We start from the raw sequence: 17003 nt of genomic DNA, 5'->3' as shown, positions 1-17003 counted from the left end.
GGTTAACTTATTAGTATTTCTAGACTAAGTCTTTTTAAACCAGTATGAGAGAGATAATTCCTGGAGCACCAATGGGACTTTGTTTGCACTGGGAAAGTTTTAGGTTTAGATATAATAGAGTGAAGAGAGTCAACCTGCTTTTAGTTAGTATGATCAGAGGTTGATTTTTGTTGAGGTCCTGCTTTATTGTGAGTGCATGCATATGTTGAATTCAGTTTTTATGACACGGAGTTCCAGCACTTTTATTACCTTTTGTGGATTGTGTTCTGCAATCCAATAAAAGCACTAAACCAGTGGCCAGAGCATTGTACAGTGAGCTTTTGGCTTCAGTTGTTGGATGTTCTGGTCAAAGATGGATGCATGAAACAGTTCTCCTAGAGGAAGGAGTTAGTTCTAAAGACATATGTTAACTCAATGTAAAGAATTAATTTAAAAGTTCCAAATCAGAAGAATTTGGTTAGAATGCTTAACGGTATTATTTGAAGCTGAGAACGTCTAAGGCCAGTTGTATGAATAATCAAAAAGCTATTAAACTCTTGAGACTGGGATCTGAAAGCAGCAGTTAGTTAAATATATAGATGAGATAGAAAAAAAAGAATTCTCTTTGGTCTTCCAGTACATGAAAAGGATGGTACTGAGAGAGAAAGAGTATTGTATTTGTACTGCGTTTTGAAATCTTTCAAAATGTATTTTTTGTAAATAGCTTAGGTCAATCAATTTTATCACCTTTTCTTTTGAGTAATAAACTTAGGTTTTATTGTTAAAACCAAATCTGTAGTATTATGTACTTGGGATTCAGTGAAAGATGTCCCTGTTAAATTTTTTCAAAATTACGATCCATCAAGCCAGATTTCAGTCTGGATTCTGGCTTGTCCAGCAGTAGCATCAACTGAGATCAATTCAAGTAGCACAAGCAGAGATCCACCAGATCTCTGGTGGCCCAGATGGTCCATGTGCAACTGGACTCACATGTTTAATTTTGGTAGCCATTTTTAAGAATAGAGTACTAATAACTTATTTAAAGTGTTGGAAAAATCCAAAAGCTCATAAAAGAAGCTTTCAAACTGTTGCTGGCTATTTCAGCAGACAGCCAGTGCGACTGAAGGTTTCTGTTCTGGAGAGGGGACAATGTGGTTACTGGACATGCTGCGAGAGAAAGAAACACAGAACAGAGATATAAATAAATCACAACTGGAAGAAGCATAAGTCAACAAACTTCTCTTTCCAAACTCTTTAACAACGGACTATAACATTTGGAACAAAAACAGAAATTGCTGGAAAAACTCAGCAGTTAGGCTGCCTCTGTAGAGAGAAAGCAAAGTTAATGTTTCATGTCCAGTGACCCTAGTTCAGAGTCTAAAAGAAGGATCACTAGACCCAAAACGTTAACTCTGCTTTCTCTCCACAGATGTTGCCAGAACTACTGAGCTTTTCCAGCAATTTCTGTTCTTATTTTGAATTTCCAGCATCCTCAGTTTTTTGCTTTTCAAAATAAAATTTGGAATGCTAGTTCCACCCTATTTGCAACTTTCTACTAAAATGTGAAGTATGCAGGGCATTTATTTTTCCAATAGTTTTTACCCTAATAATTACAGGAAATGATCTTCAATTGAAATCTGATTGTACAAACACAATTGCCTGGGCTGGCCAATGGTTGGTGTCTTCTTACAGGTAGGCAGAAGGATCAACAAACAAAACAGAAAAACTGGCTTGTTGTTCAATTGTACAGTATTACTTACCCACACAATTCTTCCCACTTAGGTCAGATTCATAGCCAATGTTACAGATACATCGATAGCTGGCATGAAGATTTTCACATATTCCATGTTGGCAAATATCCGGATCCAGATCACATTCATTAATATCTATTCACCAAAAAGCAACACAAGAATAAGTATTTAAACATATGTTTTCTATTTAGATTGCTAAATACATTGCTTTTTTTAAAATAATATTTTATTGCATTGCAACAATTTACTTTTACCTTCTATGATAAATATACGCAAGAAGACTTACATTTATAAACATGAACTAAAGGTTCAGCTTTTAAAAGGCTTTACTCCTGTTGGAGCCTGACCTGAGTCCATTTAGATATCATTCTCACATATTCTTTAATTTTCTATTCATCAAAAGCAATCGATGAAGATATGTGGGGTTAATGTTTACAATTTTCCAACAGAGGTGAAATCTCCCAAAACCGATATTGTTCAAAAACTGGACATTTATTTTGGTTAACATTTTTTAAAAATGCTGTCCTGATGTTGGGGAGACATGTAAGAGTTAGCAAATCCAATTGTCCGAAGTGAGTTACTACCAGCAGTGACATGGTCACGAGGCAAGAGTGCTTCACAATCATATCACTTGGTTTTCCTACATTCTCTGGCTTAAGGCATTCCAGTTTGAATGGACACATTCCCATTCACTTTTTTCTGAAAATTGGCAAGTATTGACCCTCACTCCTGATGCTGTCATGTGCATCTGTACTTGCAACATGAATGTAGACAATGTCCCCACTGTTTAGTTTGAGATTACTCTCAGCATGGATTGGTTGGACTAAAGGGTCTGTTTCTGGGCTGCATGACTCTGTAAGCATTTACAACTATACTCCTGCATGACTGATTATACACCACATTGAAAAATGAAGATTAGCTCCTTCTTGCCCTTCTCAATGATAAATAATAGCTGACTTTACGCATCCAGGTAATCTTTTAATGCAATTAATCACTGGAGAATTAAATTCTAATTTTTTTCCTTTTAAATAAACAGGACAAACTCATGACAACCAATATCACTGGACCCTTTCGAAAACACAGCTGTGATGTTGATTCTCATTTAAACTACAAAACTCAAAAACAAATGCTTTTGGTACGACAGCTTTTATAATATTTCGCTTCACTGCTGGGTTGCTGAGACCTCCCTATGGAGTTTGCTTTTAACTGTTTCCAATTTATGTGGGAGATACAGCCTTGTCACCACAGAGTGGCAAAGTACATTGAAACTGTCATTGTGCATAACCATCATTGCAACATTTTTTAACATAAATGCCTTCACAGCGTGCGGCCCAGTTACTCAGTGTGTTGCTGTACAAACACACTGTCCAATTACGTGGGAAGTTGAACGAGGTTTTGGTCACCACCAAACCCACATAATGGGAATTGGGAAGGAAAGCTGAAATGTTTGTTTACAGGAATAAAAGAACAGCCCAGGGCCATTGAAACAAATGACAGTGCTTTCCCTATTGCCTACTGCATTCCAGTTTCAGTTAAGAACTGGGGTTTTTGGTTCTGTGTGATTCAGCACTGCACCACATATTTTCTATTCAAAACAAGCCATTAGAGATCATGTAACTCCCAACCAGGGTAGCAATTTCTGTTTATAATCCAGAGTGAAAGACCTATAATTTATTAGTGGTAATAGCAGCAAACCTGAGCTATACCAAAAATGAACACAATGCAGACCACCAGGAAGAGGAAACTGCAATGCTGCCTTTATATCCATATGGTCAGTACAAAGGTGACATAGGAACCCATATCTTTACACAAGCCAAACTTACTCCATCAAGCAATGTGCAGTAAATTTAGGAAATATCTTCCCAATCCAGTTGTTTAAAAACAACTGTTGCACTTACTCAAAGGATCTCAGAGATATGAATAAATACACAGTACCATCATGGGACAGAACACTCTTCATAAGTTCACATTGTCTTGAGCTAATAAACAACACAGTTCAATAATAGACTCTAGGCCTAGATCTTGAGGTTGGGTTAATGGTAATGCTATCAATGCTAATGAGTAAATTGAAAAGCACGTTCCTATGGCCACACAAGGAGAAGTAAACCAGGAAGCTGCTGCCCAATTTGGTTCCTCCTGAAGTTTTATTACAGTGGCATTTTGCCAAACGAGTTAGTCTGAAAATATATGGAGACAGTGAAGTTATAGCACTTAACAACTTGTCACCCAGCAGTCACTGTAACTCACAACGATTCTGGACAGATGTCTGTAGAAGCAGGATGTTTGGGAAATGCAGGTTATTGAAATTCCCACCTCCCGACTTCACCCTCTTGTCCAAAATACATCTTTGAGCTAAGAGTGGAACTTATCTGTCTGTATGAAGATTTTTCAAATTGATTAGTTAAAGAAATATGGGTCCAGATATTCCCCTCGACAGAGAGTTTCTTTGACATGGCAAAAATAGAGGAGGTCTTAGGAAATCCTAAGTCTCATGCCCAAACACGGCTTTTCCCATTTTCACAGGGAGTTAGTTCAGGATTTGCAATGTGTAGCTTGTGGAAACAGCTGGTCATTTCCCTATAAATCTTCAGCAAACAAAACAGGATTCGAGATAATTGCATGTACAGCAGGTTCAGCTATAACGCGGTAGTTCCATTCTTGGGCAATCCCATGTTCTAAGAGACTTGTGTAACAGCAGCATCCTTTAAACAGATGGGGCTGGAATCACGTTATGACCAATACACACTTTAAAAGTTCATGCTTTAAAAACAGTGTCCCCAATTTGTCAATCGCATTATAGCAAATTCGCAATAACAAAACACACGTTACAGAAGAACCTGTAATTATCATTTTCTGAAAGGATGGCTAATTCAGATTTCCAAATGAGGGCTGAATAAATCTGACTTAAAGTTATACTTGTGGATTTGTTGAAGAAACCAAGTCTTCCTAATGTACTAAATTTTGGACATATAACTAAGCAATCTTTTGCTCAAGAATTAGGATCGAGAATTGATACAGATACAGATTAAGCAAAACATAAACCCCTTTTACTGTGAAATGAGAATTTTTTTCACTATACCTCTTCCATCAGCTGTGATACCAATTCCACTGCTACACAGCGCCTGGAACTCAGCTGTAAATGCAGATCAAGAAGTTGGTTAGTAATCATGAATTTGGAAAGCTGACTATTTCCAGAATAACATTAGCTCATCTGATAATAAAATTACTTACAAAGATGCAGTTTCAAACAGAGTCATACTGATAGCACATATAAAACATACAGAAATGTAAGTGATATTAAATCATTATGTTTAATTGTACCTTAAATACAGAATAAATGGAGGTATCTTATTAAGCATCCTTTGGATACAACAGACACTCAATGAATTAGAATTATGCTAATAGGTAGTTGCAGATCATAGAACCCCTAATGTGTAGAAACAGGCCATTTGATTCAACAGGTCCACACCGACCCTCTGAAGAGTATCCCACCCAAACCCATTCTATTCCTCTGCATTTACCCCTGACTAATGCACCTAACCGACACATCCCTGAACACTATAGGCAATTTAGCATGGCCAATTCACCTGACCTGCACATCATTGGATTGTGGGAGGCAACTAGAACACCTGGAGGAAACTCATGCAGACACAGGCAGAATGTGCAAACTCCACACAGACAGTCGCCCGAGGCTGGAATCGAACCTGGCTCCCTGGCACTGTGAAGCAGCAGTGCTAACCGCTGAGCTACCATGCTGCCCAGTCAGGTCAGGAAAATGGCAACTGACAAGCATATCAAGTAGGTGGAAATAAAAATAATTTATGAATTTTGAATAAATTTTAATCATAGTTCCCAAATTAGAAAGCAAGTGAAAACATTAACTTATCATTTTTCATGTGTAGTTGTTATGTCTACAGAATACTTATACAGCATTAATCAGTAACTGAGGACTCTGAGTCTGTACATGATGGGGTTTAGAAGGATGAGGAGGGATCTGATTGAAGCTTACAGAATACTGAGAGGCCTGGATAGATTGGAGAAGGAGTAGATGTTTCCACTGGTAGGAGAGGCTAGGACCTGAGGGCACAGCCTCAGAGTGAAGGGATGACCCTTTCAAACTGAAATGCAGAAGCATTTCTTCATCCAGAGGCTGATGACTCTGTGGAACTCAAAGCCATAGAGGATTGTAGAGGCCAAATAATTGAGAACAGAGATAAATAGGCTATTGAGAAACATATCAACCATGATCAAATGGCAGATGGGGCTTGATTGGCTAAATGGCCAAATTCTGCTTTGTCACATGGTCTGATACGGTCTGTACTATTATAGCCTCCATCTGTCTTCACCTTCTGTGCACTGATGTTGTGCATTGGAACCAAGGCTGTGAGGGAAAGCTCCCCTGTGTTATAGCAATGACTACGCTTTAAAAGTACAACAAAGCTTTTCAGGATGTCCAGAGGTTGTGAAAGATGCAATAAATTCTGAATAGCATTCCATAGCACAACAATGAGACTAAAACTAATTGTTTCATTCCTTCTGATCCCTGAGGTTAGACCAGCTAATACTGAGCTCAGGAATTCTTGATACTTCTTAAATAAACACAAAGAACTGCATGTACTGGAACTCTGAAACAAAAACAGCATGTTCTCACACGGGGTCACTGGGCTCCAAACATTAACTCTGTTTCTCAAAAGATGCTGCCAGACCTGCTGAGTTTCTCCATCACTCTGTTTTTGTCTGTGATATTTCTTGGTGGCTTATTGTTAGCGTAAGCACTGAGTTGCCTGGGATAATGCATTCTGCATACAAGATATACATTGGAGTCGAGAGTGTGGTGCTGGAAAAGCACAGCCGGTCAGGCAGCATCCAAAGAGCAGGAGAATCAACATTTCGGGATTCCTGATGAAAGGCTTCTGCCTAAAACATCAATTCTCCTGCTCCTCGGATGCTGCCTGACCGGCTGTGCTTTTCCAGCACCACACTCTCGGTTCTGATCTCCAGCATCTGCAGTCCTCGCTTTCTCCTCCAAGATATACATTCGATACAGACATCCCCAGAAGTACCATATTTAACTCTCACTCAGCATTTAACAAGCACAAGTTTGATAGATCAGCAAATAAATTCTTTCTAAACAGACATTAAGGTGAAAATCAGCTCAGGATTCAATGCTTCTAGGATTTACAGTACAATCTGTTCAAGAATTTTTTTAAAAAAAGAACATGATACCAATTCAGAGCGAGGCTATTCATTCTATTTTAAATCAGTTCAGTATATAACGGGAAAATTGTCTGTGCAAGTTGCCAAGGTGACAAGCCAGACACAAGAGATGAAAATGATCTTGGGCTGTAGCACAAACCAGGTGACGGTGAATTGACAGCTTATTTTACATTTGCTCAATTTATTTTCTCATGAAATTGAGCTATATACAGTAGTTTTAAATTATGTATGCAGCTGTTGGAATGAAGCTAGACTGCGTTTTTTTCCATTCTTTTTAAATTCTCCTGCTTTGGCATGCTTCCAGGATGAAAACGTACCTGAGTTTTTCGCTGGACAAGGCTGGCATGGCTCTCCGAACCCATTATCTGGACTGGCACAGCAGCACTCAGACTTTGTCACTGCCCCATGGAATGCACGGACACATAGTCCCTTCTTAATTCCTCCGTAGCATGTGCTGCGCATATGTGTGTCTAAAACAATAAAAGAAAACACGCTATAAAGAAGAACTCACAGCCCTTGAATGCTGCTCACAATGTCTGGAATTTGAGTCAGGAAATCCTTTCTGTTTATCAAAGCCCTATTCAGTGTGTGAGTTGTGAAGACACAACTATTACACAGAGAAGCAGAGATCATCTCAGCGCTGTTGGATGGACAAATGAGCAGCCTCCATGCAAGCAGCACTTGTGTAAATACAATTTTAAAAACAAAAATACTTTACTGAGCTGCAATTCAGTGCTTTGTCAGTGAAATGCTAGTGAAAATACTGTTGAGCTTACAGTATTAAAAATCTCAAGGCTCCAACTCTCACAAAATCACTGATCACCTAAACAGAACTTTTCAATTTCATTTTTCTTCTTGTCAACTGTTGACAGTTTAAAGAAATGATAATCTACAGAATACTTATGGAAAATGCCACCACTGATACTTTAAAGTATTGAAGTACATGAGAAGAATTTACATAAAATGGTCCTGTTTCTAAAGTGGAAGCAAGCACTGAGTTTAAATGGATTTATTTTTACAGTTCATGAAAAGCATTATAGGTCAAGCAATTTGTGAGAAGCAAGGCTTTAACAAATTCACAATAGAATTTAAACATACTAATGGGGGAATGTTAAACTCCAAGTGTCAGCTCCTGAAGTTTCCCCAGAGGGACTGACCTTTTGTATCTATTAGACATCTGGTTCAATTTTTACAGCTCTATACAACACTTTAGGGAAAAATAAAGCATCCTTCAAATATTGGTGCAATTCTTGTGAAGTGTTGCTACATTCCCTTGTTTTATGTGTTGACTTTGCTTTCAGGCAGCACAGTGTCATGCTAACGCTTTCTAGTAATAAATACTGTTCTGCTCAAAGCTGACAGTGGTGTTGAGATTTCAATGGGGCAACAGGCTGAGAGACAGTATGAGGAGTGAATTTTTAAAAATGGTACCCATTCAAAGAAGATAGAGAAGGATTTCAACATTATTAGTTTTGCAAAAAGTTCCGTCCTCAGAATTAATGCTCATTATTAAATTGCCAGTGGACTTGATCCACTTGTCTGCTGCCACCTTTCATATTATCAGAAATACAAAAGGAGATTTGTCTTCAGAAATTTGATGACTGATGTCATCTGACTCTTTTCGCATGCCTGATAGTACAAGTGAACCAGCAGGTAAAGCACAAGCTGATCCAGTTTATAAAATCCTACAAAAAAAGTGCATTTTGGGCATGAATCAGATGTGGCAATGGAACCCCTTCTGATGCAGGGTAACTAACAAAACTTTATTAGCAGTGGTTGAACTTTTAGTTTTATTCTTTATTTTTGACAAAATACTCAGAGAGACTGTATTGTTTAATTTTTAACTCTGCTCCTGATTACTATCCTGTTTTAATTCGGAAGCTAGTGCTTCTAGATAAACCTGTTGGACTATAACCTGGTGTTGTGTGATATTTAACTTTATCTTGTTTTAAGTTTTTGTACCGATGTACTTGTACATAAGATGGCATCATTTGTGACAACACTGAAAACCTTTCAATCTACTTCTGTACACATGCAAGTGTTAAAGTCTAAATCTAAATATAAAAAGACCTTGTAATACTTTTTACTGCTTTAGAATTGGAGGTTTGTAAATAGTTTTAAGCTTTCTGTTATTAATTATAGGATACAGAAAACAAGCCATGTGTAAATAACACATAAATCATTTTCACAATTTATTTGTAATGATGGAAATATTGAGTATGCCAGAAACTTCAATCACTTACATATAATTCAATAGAGATTTATAAAACATCATTTATTTCAGTTCTCCACTTTTTTCCATGAATATGTCAATTTGACTATATTCAAACAGTCTAATCCAAAATAGAAGGGGTTTTAAAGATGTCTCTGAAAAGTAATTTGAATTCCCCAAAGGTCTGAATCACACAAAGTTCTGGCATATTATGAAAGAATTAATAAAGAATGACAGCAGTGACCCTTCTTACTTGGGTCACTGTCTGGAATTATATATCTCTCTTACCAACACAAACCCGCCCATCCACACCAACAGCGAGGCCTGGGGGGCACTCACACCTGAAAGAACCTTCAGTATTGATGCAACGACCATTCATGCAGATGCCTGGAGTTTGGCATTCATCAGTGTCTAAACAGAGAAGCATAAAATATTACATTCTCAACATCATTATTTCAGCTGCCACAGAATAATGAAAGCTGTCCTCTTAATTCCGTTTAAAAAAAATTGGCTTACTTAACTTCCAGATGTAGTACTGCCACAGGACTAACAGTCCTTTTCTTAAAGAATGCTGGGTTCATAAAACTCTCAAACTAAAATAAGTGATGGTGGGGTGGTATGGGGGGTGGCTGTTTTAGCTTAGTTGGCTGGATGGCTCACTTGTGACACAGAGTGAGGCCAACTGTGTGGGTTCAATTCCGACACCAGCTTAGGTTACCATGAATGATTCTGCATCTCAACCTCTCCCCACACATGAGTGACCCTTAGCTTAAGCCAACACCAGTTCTTGCTGTCTCTCCCTAATCAGAGAGCAGTGCTATGGTCTGAGGACACTATGTGACTTCACCTTGCATACTAAAATCTATAAACTTTGAAAGCACAGTCCACGTGCATTGTGAAATTATCAGTTGGAACATTTTAAGAGCAAGACAGAATGTGTTAATGTCCTCAACCTATTCAAGGGTCTTCCATTATAGTACCTCAGTCATCAAAGAGCTCTCAACTTTAAAGTGACACTTATGATACTGTGTCTACTAACTTTAAACTTCTTAACATTCAAGATAGAACTTGAAATAAAAAATAGTAATGGAAGTAATTGCAATTTCAGGTGAACACAATTTAATATAGAAGTCCAAAGATATCACAAAAGATGATCTGGTCATTATTACAATGTAGGTTGTGGGTATTCAGTGTGCACAGATTTGCTGCTCTGTTTCCTACATTTCAACAGTGAGTAAACATCAATACTTGGTTAGCTGTAACGTGCTTTGAGATAAGTGGCGGTTGGTGAAAACCACGATATAAACGCCACTCTTTTCTCTGGGAAGTACAATTACTGTTTAAAAGTGTGAAGTCTCATTCCTTTAGCTTTTGAGCATTGCTAGAGGTTTAGAAAAAAGAAGATTAAATTAGAAAATGTGTCTTGTTACTTTATCCTTCTGTCCCTTTATTGCCCTCTTTCTTATTTGATTTTTTTTCCCACTCTTTATTTTGCTTTCTGTACCTGATTGGACGTGGAAATCAAAATTCAGACATGCATTTTCTGGATTGGACACTCCCCTCCCTCTGGGGTAATGCTTGGGAGGCAGAGATGGGGCTTGTACATGGGTAGCTTCTCTGAGCTCAAAATATACCAACATTTGATCCAGTGACACAGCACCCTGATGGAATCCAATTCTTTGGGAAATTGAAATAAATTATCTGTAAAGGCTGTCTCATCATATTTATGCTTCAAACAGTCTTCAGTATAGCTAAAAAGAGAAACTGAGGACGGCAGATGCGGAGATCAGAGTTGAAAAGTGTGGCGCTGGAAAAGCACAACAGGTCAGGCACCATCCGAGAAGCAGGAGAGTCAAAATTTCGGGCATAAGTTCTTCATCATATAGCTACAACCAAAGGAAGAAAACTGCAATGGCCTTCCACTGGATGCTTCAAGAATGTTGCAACATTTTGGAAAGCCAAATAACCAAAAATTCATGGGATGGCACCCTGACATAAGTGTTTGGATATTCCTGAGCCTCCTTTATCATACATCCACAGGGCCGGATGAGATTTTACCTAGGATTCTCTGGGAAGCCAGGAAGGAAATTGCTTAGCCTTTGGCTTTGATCTTTATGTTGTCATTGTCGACAGGAATAGTGCCAGAAGACTGGAGGATAGCAAATGTTGTGCCCTTGTGCAAGAAGGGGAGTAGCGACAACCCTGGTAAATATAGACCAGTGAGCCTTACTTCGGTTGTGGCTAAAGTGTTGGAAAAGGTTATAAGACATAGGATTTATAATCATCTCGGGAGGAATAAATTGATTAGGGATAGTCAATGGTTTTGTGAAGGGTAGGTCATGCCTCACAAACCTTATTGAGTTCTTTGAAAAGGTGACCAAACAGGTAGATGAGGGTAAAGCGGTTGATGTGGTGTGTATGGATTTCAGTAAGGTGTTTGATAAGGGTCTCCACGGTAGGCTATTGCACAAAATATGGAGACATGGGATTGAGGGTGATTTAGAGGTTTGGATCAGAAATTGGCTAGCTGAAAGAAGACAGAGGGTGGTGTTTGATGGGAAATATTCATCCTGGAGTTCAGTTACTAGTGGGGTATTGCAAGGATCTGTTTTGGGTCCAATGGTGTCTGTCATTTTTATAAATGAGCCAGTGATGTTAGTAAATTTGCAGATGACACTAAGGTCGGTACAGTTGTGGATAGTGACGAAGATGTTGCAGGTTACAGAGGGACATAGATAAGCTACAGAGCTGGACTGAGAGGTGGCAAATGCAGTTTAATGTGGAAAAGTGTGAAGTGATTCATTTGGAAGGAGTAACAGGAATGCAGAGTACTGGGCTGATGGTAAGATTCTTGGTAGTGTTATTGATCAGAGAGACCTTGGTGTCTATGTACATAGATCCCTGAAAGTTGCCATCCAGGTTGATAGGGTTGTTAAGAAGGCACATGATATGTTGGCTTTTATTGGTAGAGGGATTGAGTTTCGGAACCATGAGGTTATGCTGCAGCTGTACAAAACTCTGGTGTAGCCGCATTTGGAGTATTGCGTACAGTTCTGGACTGTATTATAGGAACGATGTAGAAGCTTTGGAAAGGGTTCAGAGGAGATTTACTCGGATGTTGTCTGGTATGGAGGGAAGGTCTTACGAGGAAAGGCTGATGGATTTGAGGCTGTTTTCATGAGAGAGAAGAAGGTTGAAAGGTGATTTAATTGAGACATATAAGATAATCAGAGGGTTAGATAGGATGGACAGTGAGAGCTGGTGGCTAGCACGAGGGGGCATAGCTTTAAATTGAGGGGTGACAGAGATAGGACAGATGTCAGAGGTAGTTTCTTTACTCAGAGAGTAGTAGGTTGTGGAATGCACCGCCTGCGACAGTAGCAGACTTGCCAAATTTAAGGCCATTTAAATGGTCATTGGATAAACATATGGATGAAAATGGAATAGTGTAGGTTAGATGGACTTCAAATTGCTTTCACAAGTCGGTACAACATTGAGGGCCGAAGGGCCTGTACTGCACTGTAATGTTCTATGTTCATTAATAACTGAAGCAACACTGATATATCTTAGTTGTATTGAAAAATCATTGGACCCAAAACACTAACTCTGCTTCTCTCTCCAAAGATGCCACCAGACCTGCTAAGTTTTTGTGTTTGTTTCAATTTTACGTCGTGCTGTTACATACCAATGCAATATCGCCCATTGGGTGCGAGCACAAAGCCAGGTTTGCAGATGCACTTGAAGCTTCCATCTTCATTGATACACATACCATTGAGGCACATGTTGGTTGTTGCACACTCATCATGGTCTGAAGAGAATAAAGAGCTATCATTAAACTTCTGTAACCTTTGATTACAGCTTCATTCCTTTTGAACCAGTCAGTCTAATTCTCAAGGTTACCACAAATTACAGGTGATATGCGTTACTAATGCCTTTTTCCAACACAAGGAGCTGCTTAATGCATGCAGTTAACAAATTTGTGAAATACTTTTCACAAGATGTGATTATTAAATACATATAATGAATATGTTGACAGTATCGCTGTATTGTCAGCAGCAAAACTATTTTGAATTATTTTGTTGACAACTTGAGATTAGAAAGGGTTAGTGCACAAATTTGCTTTTCCGTGATAATGATGGGAATTAGTTTGATCCTCGCTGGGAAGGTTGCTTTGAAATGATACCCACCAGAACATAAAGAGAATGAAGGAGGCATTGGTTGAAAATATTGTCTGACCGAAGACAAAGTTTTGATCCATTTGGCATGATTAGTAAGTTTGTTGATGACAATTGGTGGTATAGTGGACAATGAAGAAAGTTATCTCAGAGTATAACAGGACCTTCATCAGATGGACTAGTGGTCTGAGGAATGGCAGATGGAGTTTAATTTAGATAAACACATGCCCATGCGGATCTCCTTACTCTCGGCTCCCTTGTCTACCAAACATCTATCTAACTCAGCTTTGAATTAATTTAAAGACACAGCCTCCACTACCTTCTCACGAAGAGAATTCTATATAAGACACTCTGGGAGAAAAGCGTTCCTGCTCATCTCTGTTTTAAAATGAACATAGACCTACATAATCTCTTCAAATTTGTTTGTAAAATAAGCCTTTCATCCTAGGAATGAGTCAAACAAATCATCTCTGAACTGCTTTGAAAGCAATTAAATATTTCATTCTCAGTTATGGAGATCAGCCTCCAGGTGTAGTCTCAGCAAAACCTACAGCTGCAGGAGACATTCTAGTCTTTGGTATTCTATTCCATTTCTAATAAACAACAGCATTCCATTCACCTTCCTAATTACATGCTGTACCTGCATATGAAGGGACAATGATACTTGTCAAAGACAAACTGTATCTGACTGATAGGACAATCTGGAGGTGATGGAGTTCCCAGGATCTTGATAATCCGTCCTTACTGATAAGAGTTCAAAGGGCTGTAGGATTCATTTTCAGCAAACCTGAGAGTTGTGCTCCATTCAGTATGTCATGGCCACTAGGGGCTTTGGTGGCGCAGTGATACTGTCCCTAAGTCTGAGCCAGAAGGCCACAGTTCAAATCTCACCTGCAACATGCCCCGATTGCTCCTCATCCCCTCCTCGCCAACCCACAATGGCTTCTGCACAATCCCTTTGCTCCATTATTAACACTGGGCTGGCTTTCTGGAGCTGTATGAACCTGGTGCTTTTCCAATTTCCTTTCATCCTTTAAAAAACATTTTCAATAACGGATATGTTTAATCCAGCTTTTGGTCACCTGTCCCTAATCTTTTCCTCCCTCAGCCAATGTCGCGTTGCTTACATATTTCTATTTATGAAGTGCATTTGATAATGTAGAGATTCAAATTATTATTGTTTCTGATAAAGTAATACCACACAAATGGATTTACAAAGCTGTGGGTTAAAGGGAATGGAAATAATTTGAATTCCCTCCACACCTTCTACGTCATAGCAAGTTACTGTTGTCACTCAGTCGCTCAACCTTCTCCTCTTTTCAACTTAAATATCAATATAATACTTGGTGAAGTAATGATATTTACTCCAAAGCAAGGAAAAGCAAAGTTTGATAGAAAGCAACATGTCCTTTGTCCGTGCATTGGTTTCCAGTGTAATTGGAGGGCCAGTATCTCTTACCAATACAATTCTTTCCATCTGGAGTCAGTTCGAACCCAGCATTACAAATACACTGGAAACTACCATCTGTGTTCACACAACGACCATTTTTACAAAGAAGTCCATTTTGAATACACTCATCAATATCTGAAATGAGAAACAAGCAGTGATATGAAAAGACACAAAGAGAGGGTTGCAACTGTATCAAAACTGATTCAAAGGTGTATAAGCAATATCAGAACTTACCTTGGAATTCTATGGTTCTATGATTCTATGAACAGTACAGAACAGGAATAGGCCCTTTGGCCCACTGAACCTTGGCTGACACAAGACATGTTGTGAAACTAAAACCTTTTGTCTCCACATGGTCCATATCTCTCTATTTCCTGTCTAGTCATGGATCTGTCAAGACACTTCTTAAATGTTGCTGTTGTATCCGCCTTTACAACCTCCTCTGGCAGCGCATTCCAGGCACTTATCACCCTCTGTGTGAAAAACCTGCTTCTCATATCTCTTTTAAACTTACCGCCTGTTACCCTAAACCTATATCCCCTCGTAATTGACATTTCTACCCTGGGAAAAAGACTCCAGTTATCCACTCTATCTTTGCTTTTCATAATTCTCCTTTCATAATTTCATAAAAACATCACCCTCCTCAGTATCTGCAGCTCCCCCAATCTTTTATGTCATTTGCAATCTTACTAACCAGACCTACATTCTCCTACAAATCATTTGCAATAATTCCTCAGTATCTCATGAATTTGCCTATCAGCACCCAAGAAATAAATATCAACAAGATTAACACCCACGGGCAAAACTCACATATCTGTGATTTTTAACATATTTTTAACCTTTTTTAACTTACTGTTAAACGAGCTCTGCACTTGCATATTTAATCAGTTGTGGGGATCCTCAGGAACAGAACCTTTACGGTTACATAGGAATGAAAGTATATACATTACCAAAGAGGTGTCCCAGCAGTGATCCCTGAGGGACACCATTGGTGTCAGAGAGAAGCCCTTCCAAAGCTACTCTCTGTATTCTATGACCAAGCCAGTTCTGTATCCATCTTACCAACTCATCATGGATCCCATGTGATTTCACCTTTTGTATTAGCTTATCAACATCTCCTCCTTTTTATAATGACATGCCCTAGAATACCCTTCTCTAGACTCAGCATCAACAATGTCCTTGACCTTTGTGAATATTGATTTGTAAAGTATTTAAGTATTTACTTTAAATATTTGTTAAGGACCCGCCCTACACATCAATTCGCTCCTTCATCCTTGAGTGGACCTACCCTTTCCCTAGTTAACTTTAGAAACCTGAAGATAGGCAGAACCCTCACGGAATTAAAAAAAAAGCAGAAAAAAACTTTAACAAGGAGTTAGGAAGTCTAAAGGGAGCCACAAAATGACCTTGGCAAACAGGATTAAAATAAATCCCAAGGCTATTTATATGCATCTCCTAATATCTAAACTTCACAGTCACGAATAGTCATTCATTTTCAAATCCCTCCCATTTTCTCACTCTTTTCTTCCATCTGTATATATCCTTCTGTCTCTCAAGCTTTTCCTACCAGATCTCTTTCTCAAAGTTATTCTCTATTTAATTTTTACCAAACAAAAATAAGCAAACATTCAATCATACCTTTCTTAAAAAACTTTTTAACATTATGGTGCGAAGTCACCTGATGAAGGAGCAGCGCTCTGAAAGCTTGTGATTTCAAATAAACCTGTTGGACTATAACCTGGTGTCATGCGACTTCTGATTTTTAAAATCATGATTTGGTGCTTTTTGGTTTATAACAATGCAACAAGCATATGTGGCTGTATATATTGAGGAAATCTAAAATAAAATTCTTTGTGTGAAACTAAATTGAACATGTCCAATAACACCATTCCGATGTTCTCCCTTTACTTACATTGGCACATTGAGCATCAATAAAGTGGGAGACCACACTGTGCCTTTCCAAATTGCCTTCCCAGTCTAGTACTGTGGGGAAATGCCGTGGTTCACTGGTATTTCTAATCCAAACTAAATAAAGTCAAAATTTTCAATAAAGCATCTTTTACCCAGCAGAAACTTGTGACATGCAAGGTTCAGAATGACCAAAAGTGTTCCTAATAGTTGGGTTCTCAGACATGTCTAACAAAACTGGCTATGTTAGCGTGAATGAAATATCTTAACACACTGATAATTACCAAGATTATTTCAGTGAATGTTATATT

General features: G+C 38.5%; 1 protein-coding gene across 1 annotated transcript in view; it reads right to left on the bottom strand.

Moving 5' to 3' along the window:
- LOC122558088 (fibrillin-2-like) overlaps positions 1 to 17003 on the bottom strand; it is a 339601-nt gene that overhangs the window by 165857 nt on the left and 156741 nt on the right. Inside the window, exons 13-18 of the mRNA XM_087994253.1 lie at positions 14794 to 14919; positions 12845 to 12967; positions 9448 to 9570; positions 7265 to 7417; positions 4810 to 4863; positions 1740 to 1865 (exon numbers count right to left, since the gene is read on the bottom strand). Of these exons, the coding sequence (XP_087850379.1) occupies positions 1740 to 1865; positions 4810 to 4863; positions 7265 to 7417; positions 9448 to 9570; positions 12845 to 12967; positions 14794 to 14919 (705 nt within the window). The remainder of the gene's footprint in view (positions 1 to 1739; positions 1866 to 4809; positions 4864 to 7264; positions 7418 to 9447; positions 9571 to 12844; positions 12968 to 14793; positions 14920 to 17003) is intronic.

This window comes from Chiloscyllium plagiosum, unplaced genomic scaffold (assembly GCF_037043375.1).
Source record: "Chiloscyllium plagiosum isolate Xiang-an unplaced genomic scaffold, Cpla_swu_hap1 HiC_scaffold_2, whole genome shotgun sequence".
Lineage (NCBI taxonomy): Eukaryota > Metazoa > Chordata > Chondrichthyes > Orectolobiformes > Hemiscylliidae > Chiloscyllium > Chiloscyllium plagiosum.
The sequence above is the reverse complement of the archived record's forward strand: the minus strand, read 5'-3'. Positions and strand labels throughout refer to the sequence as shown.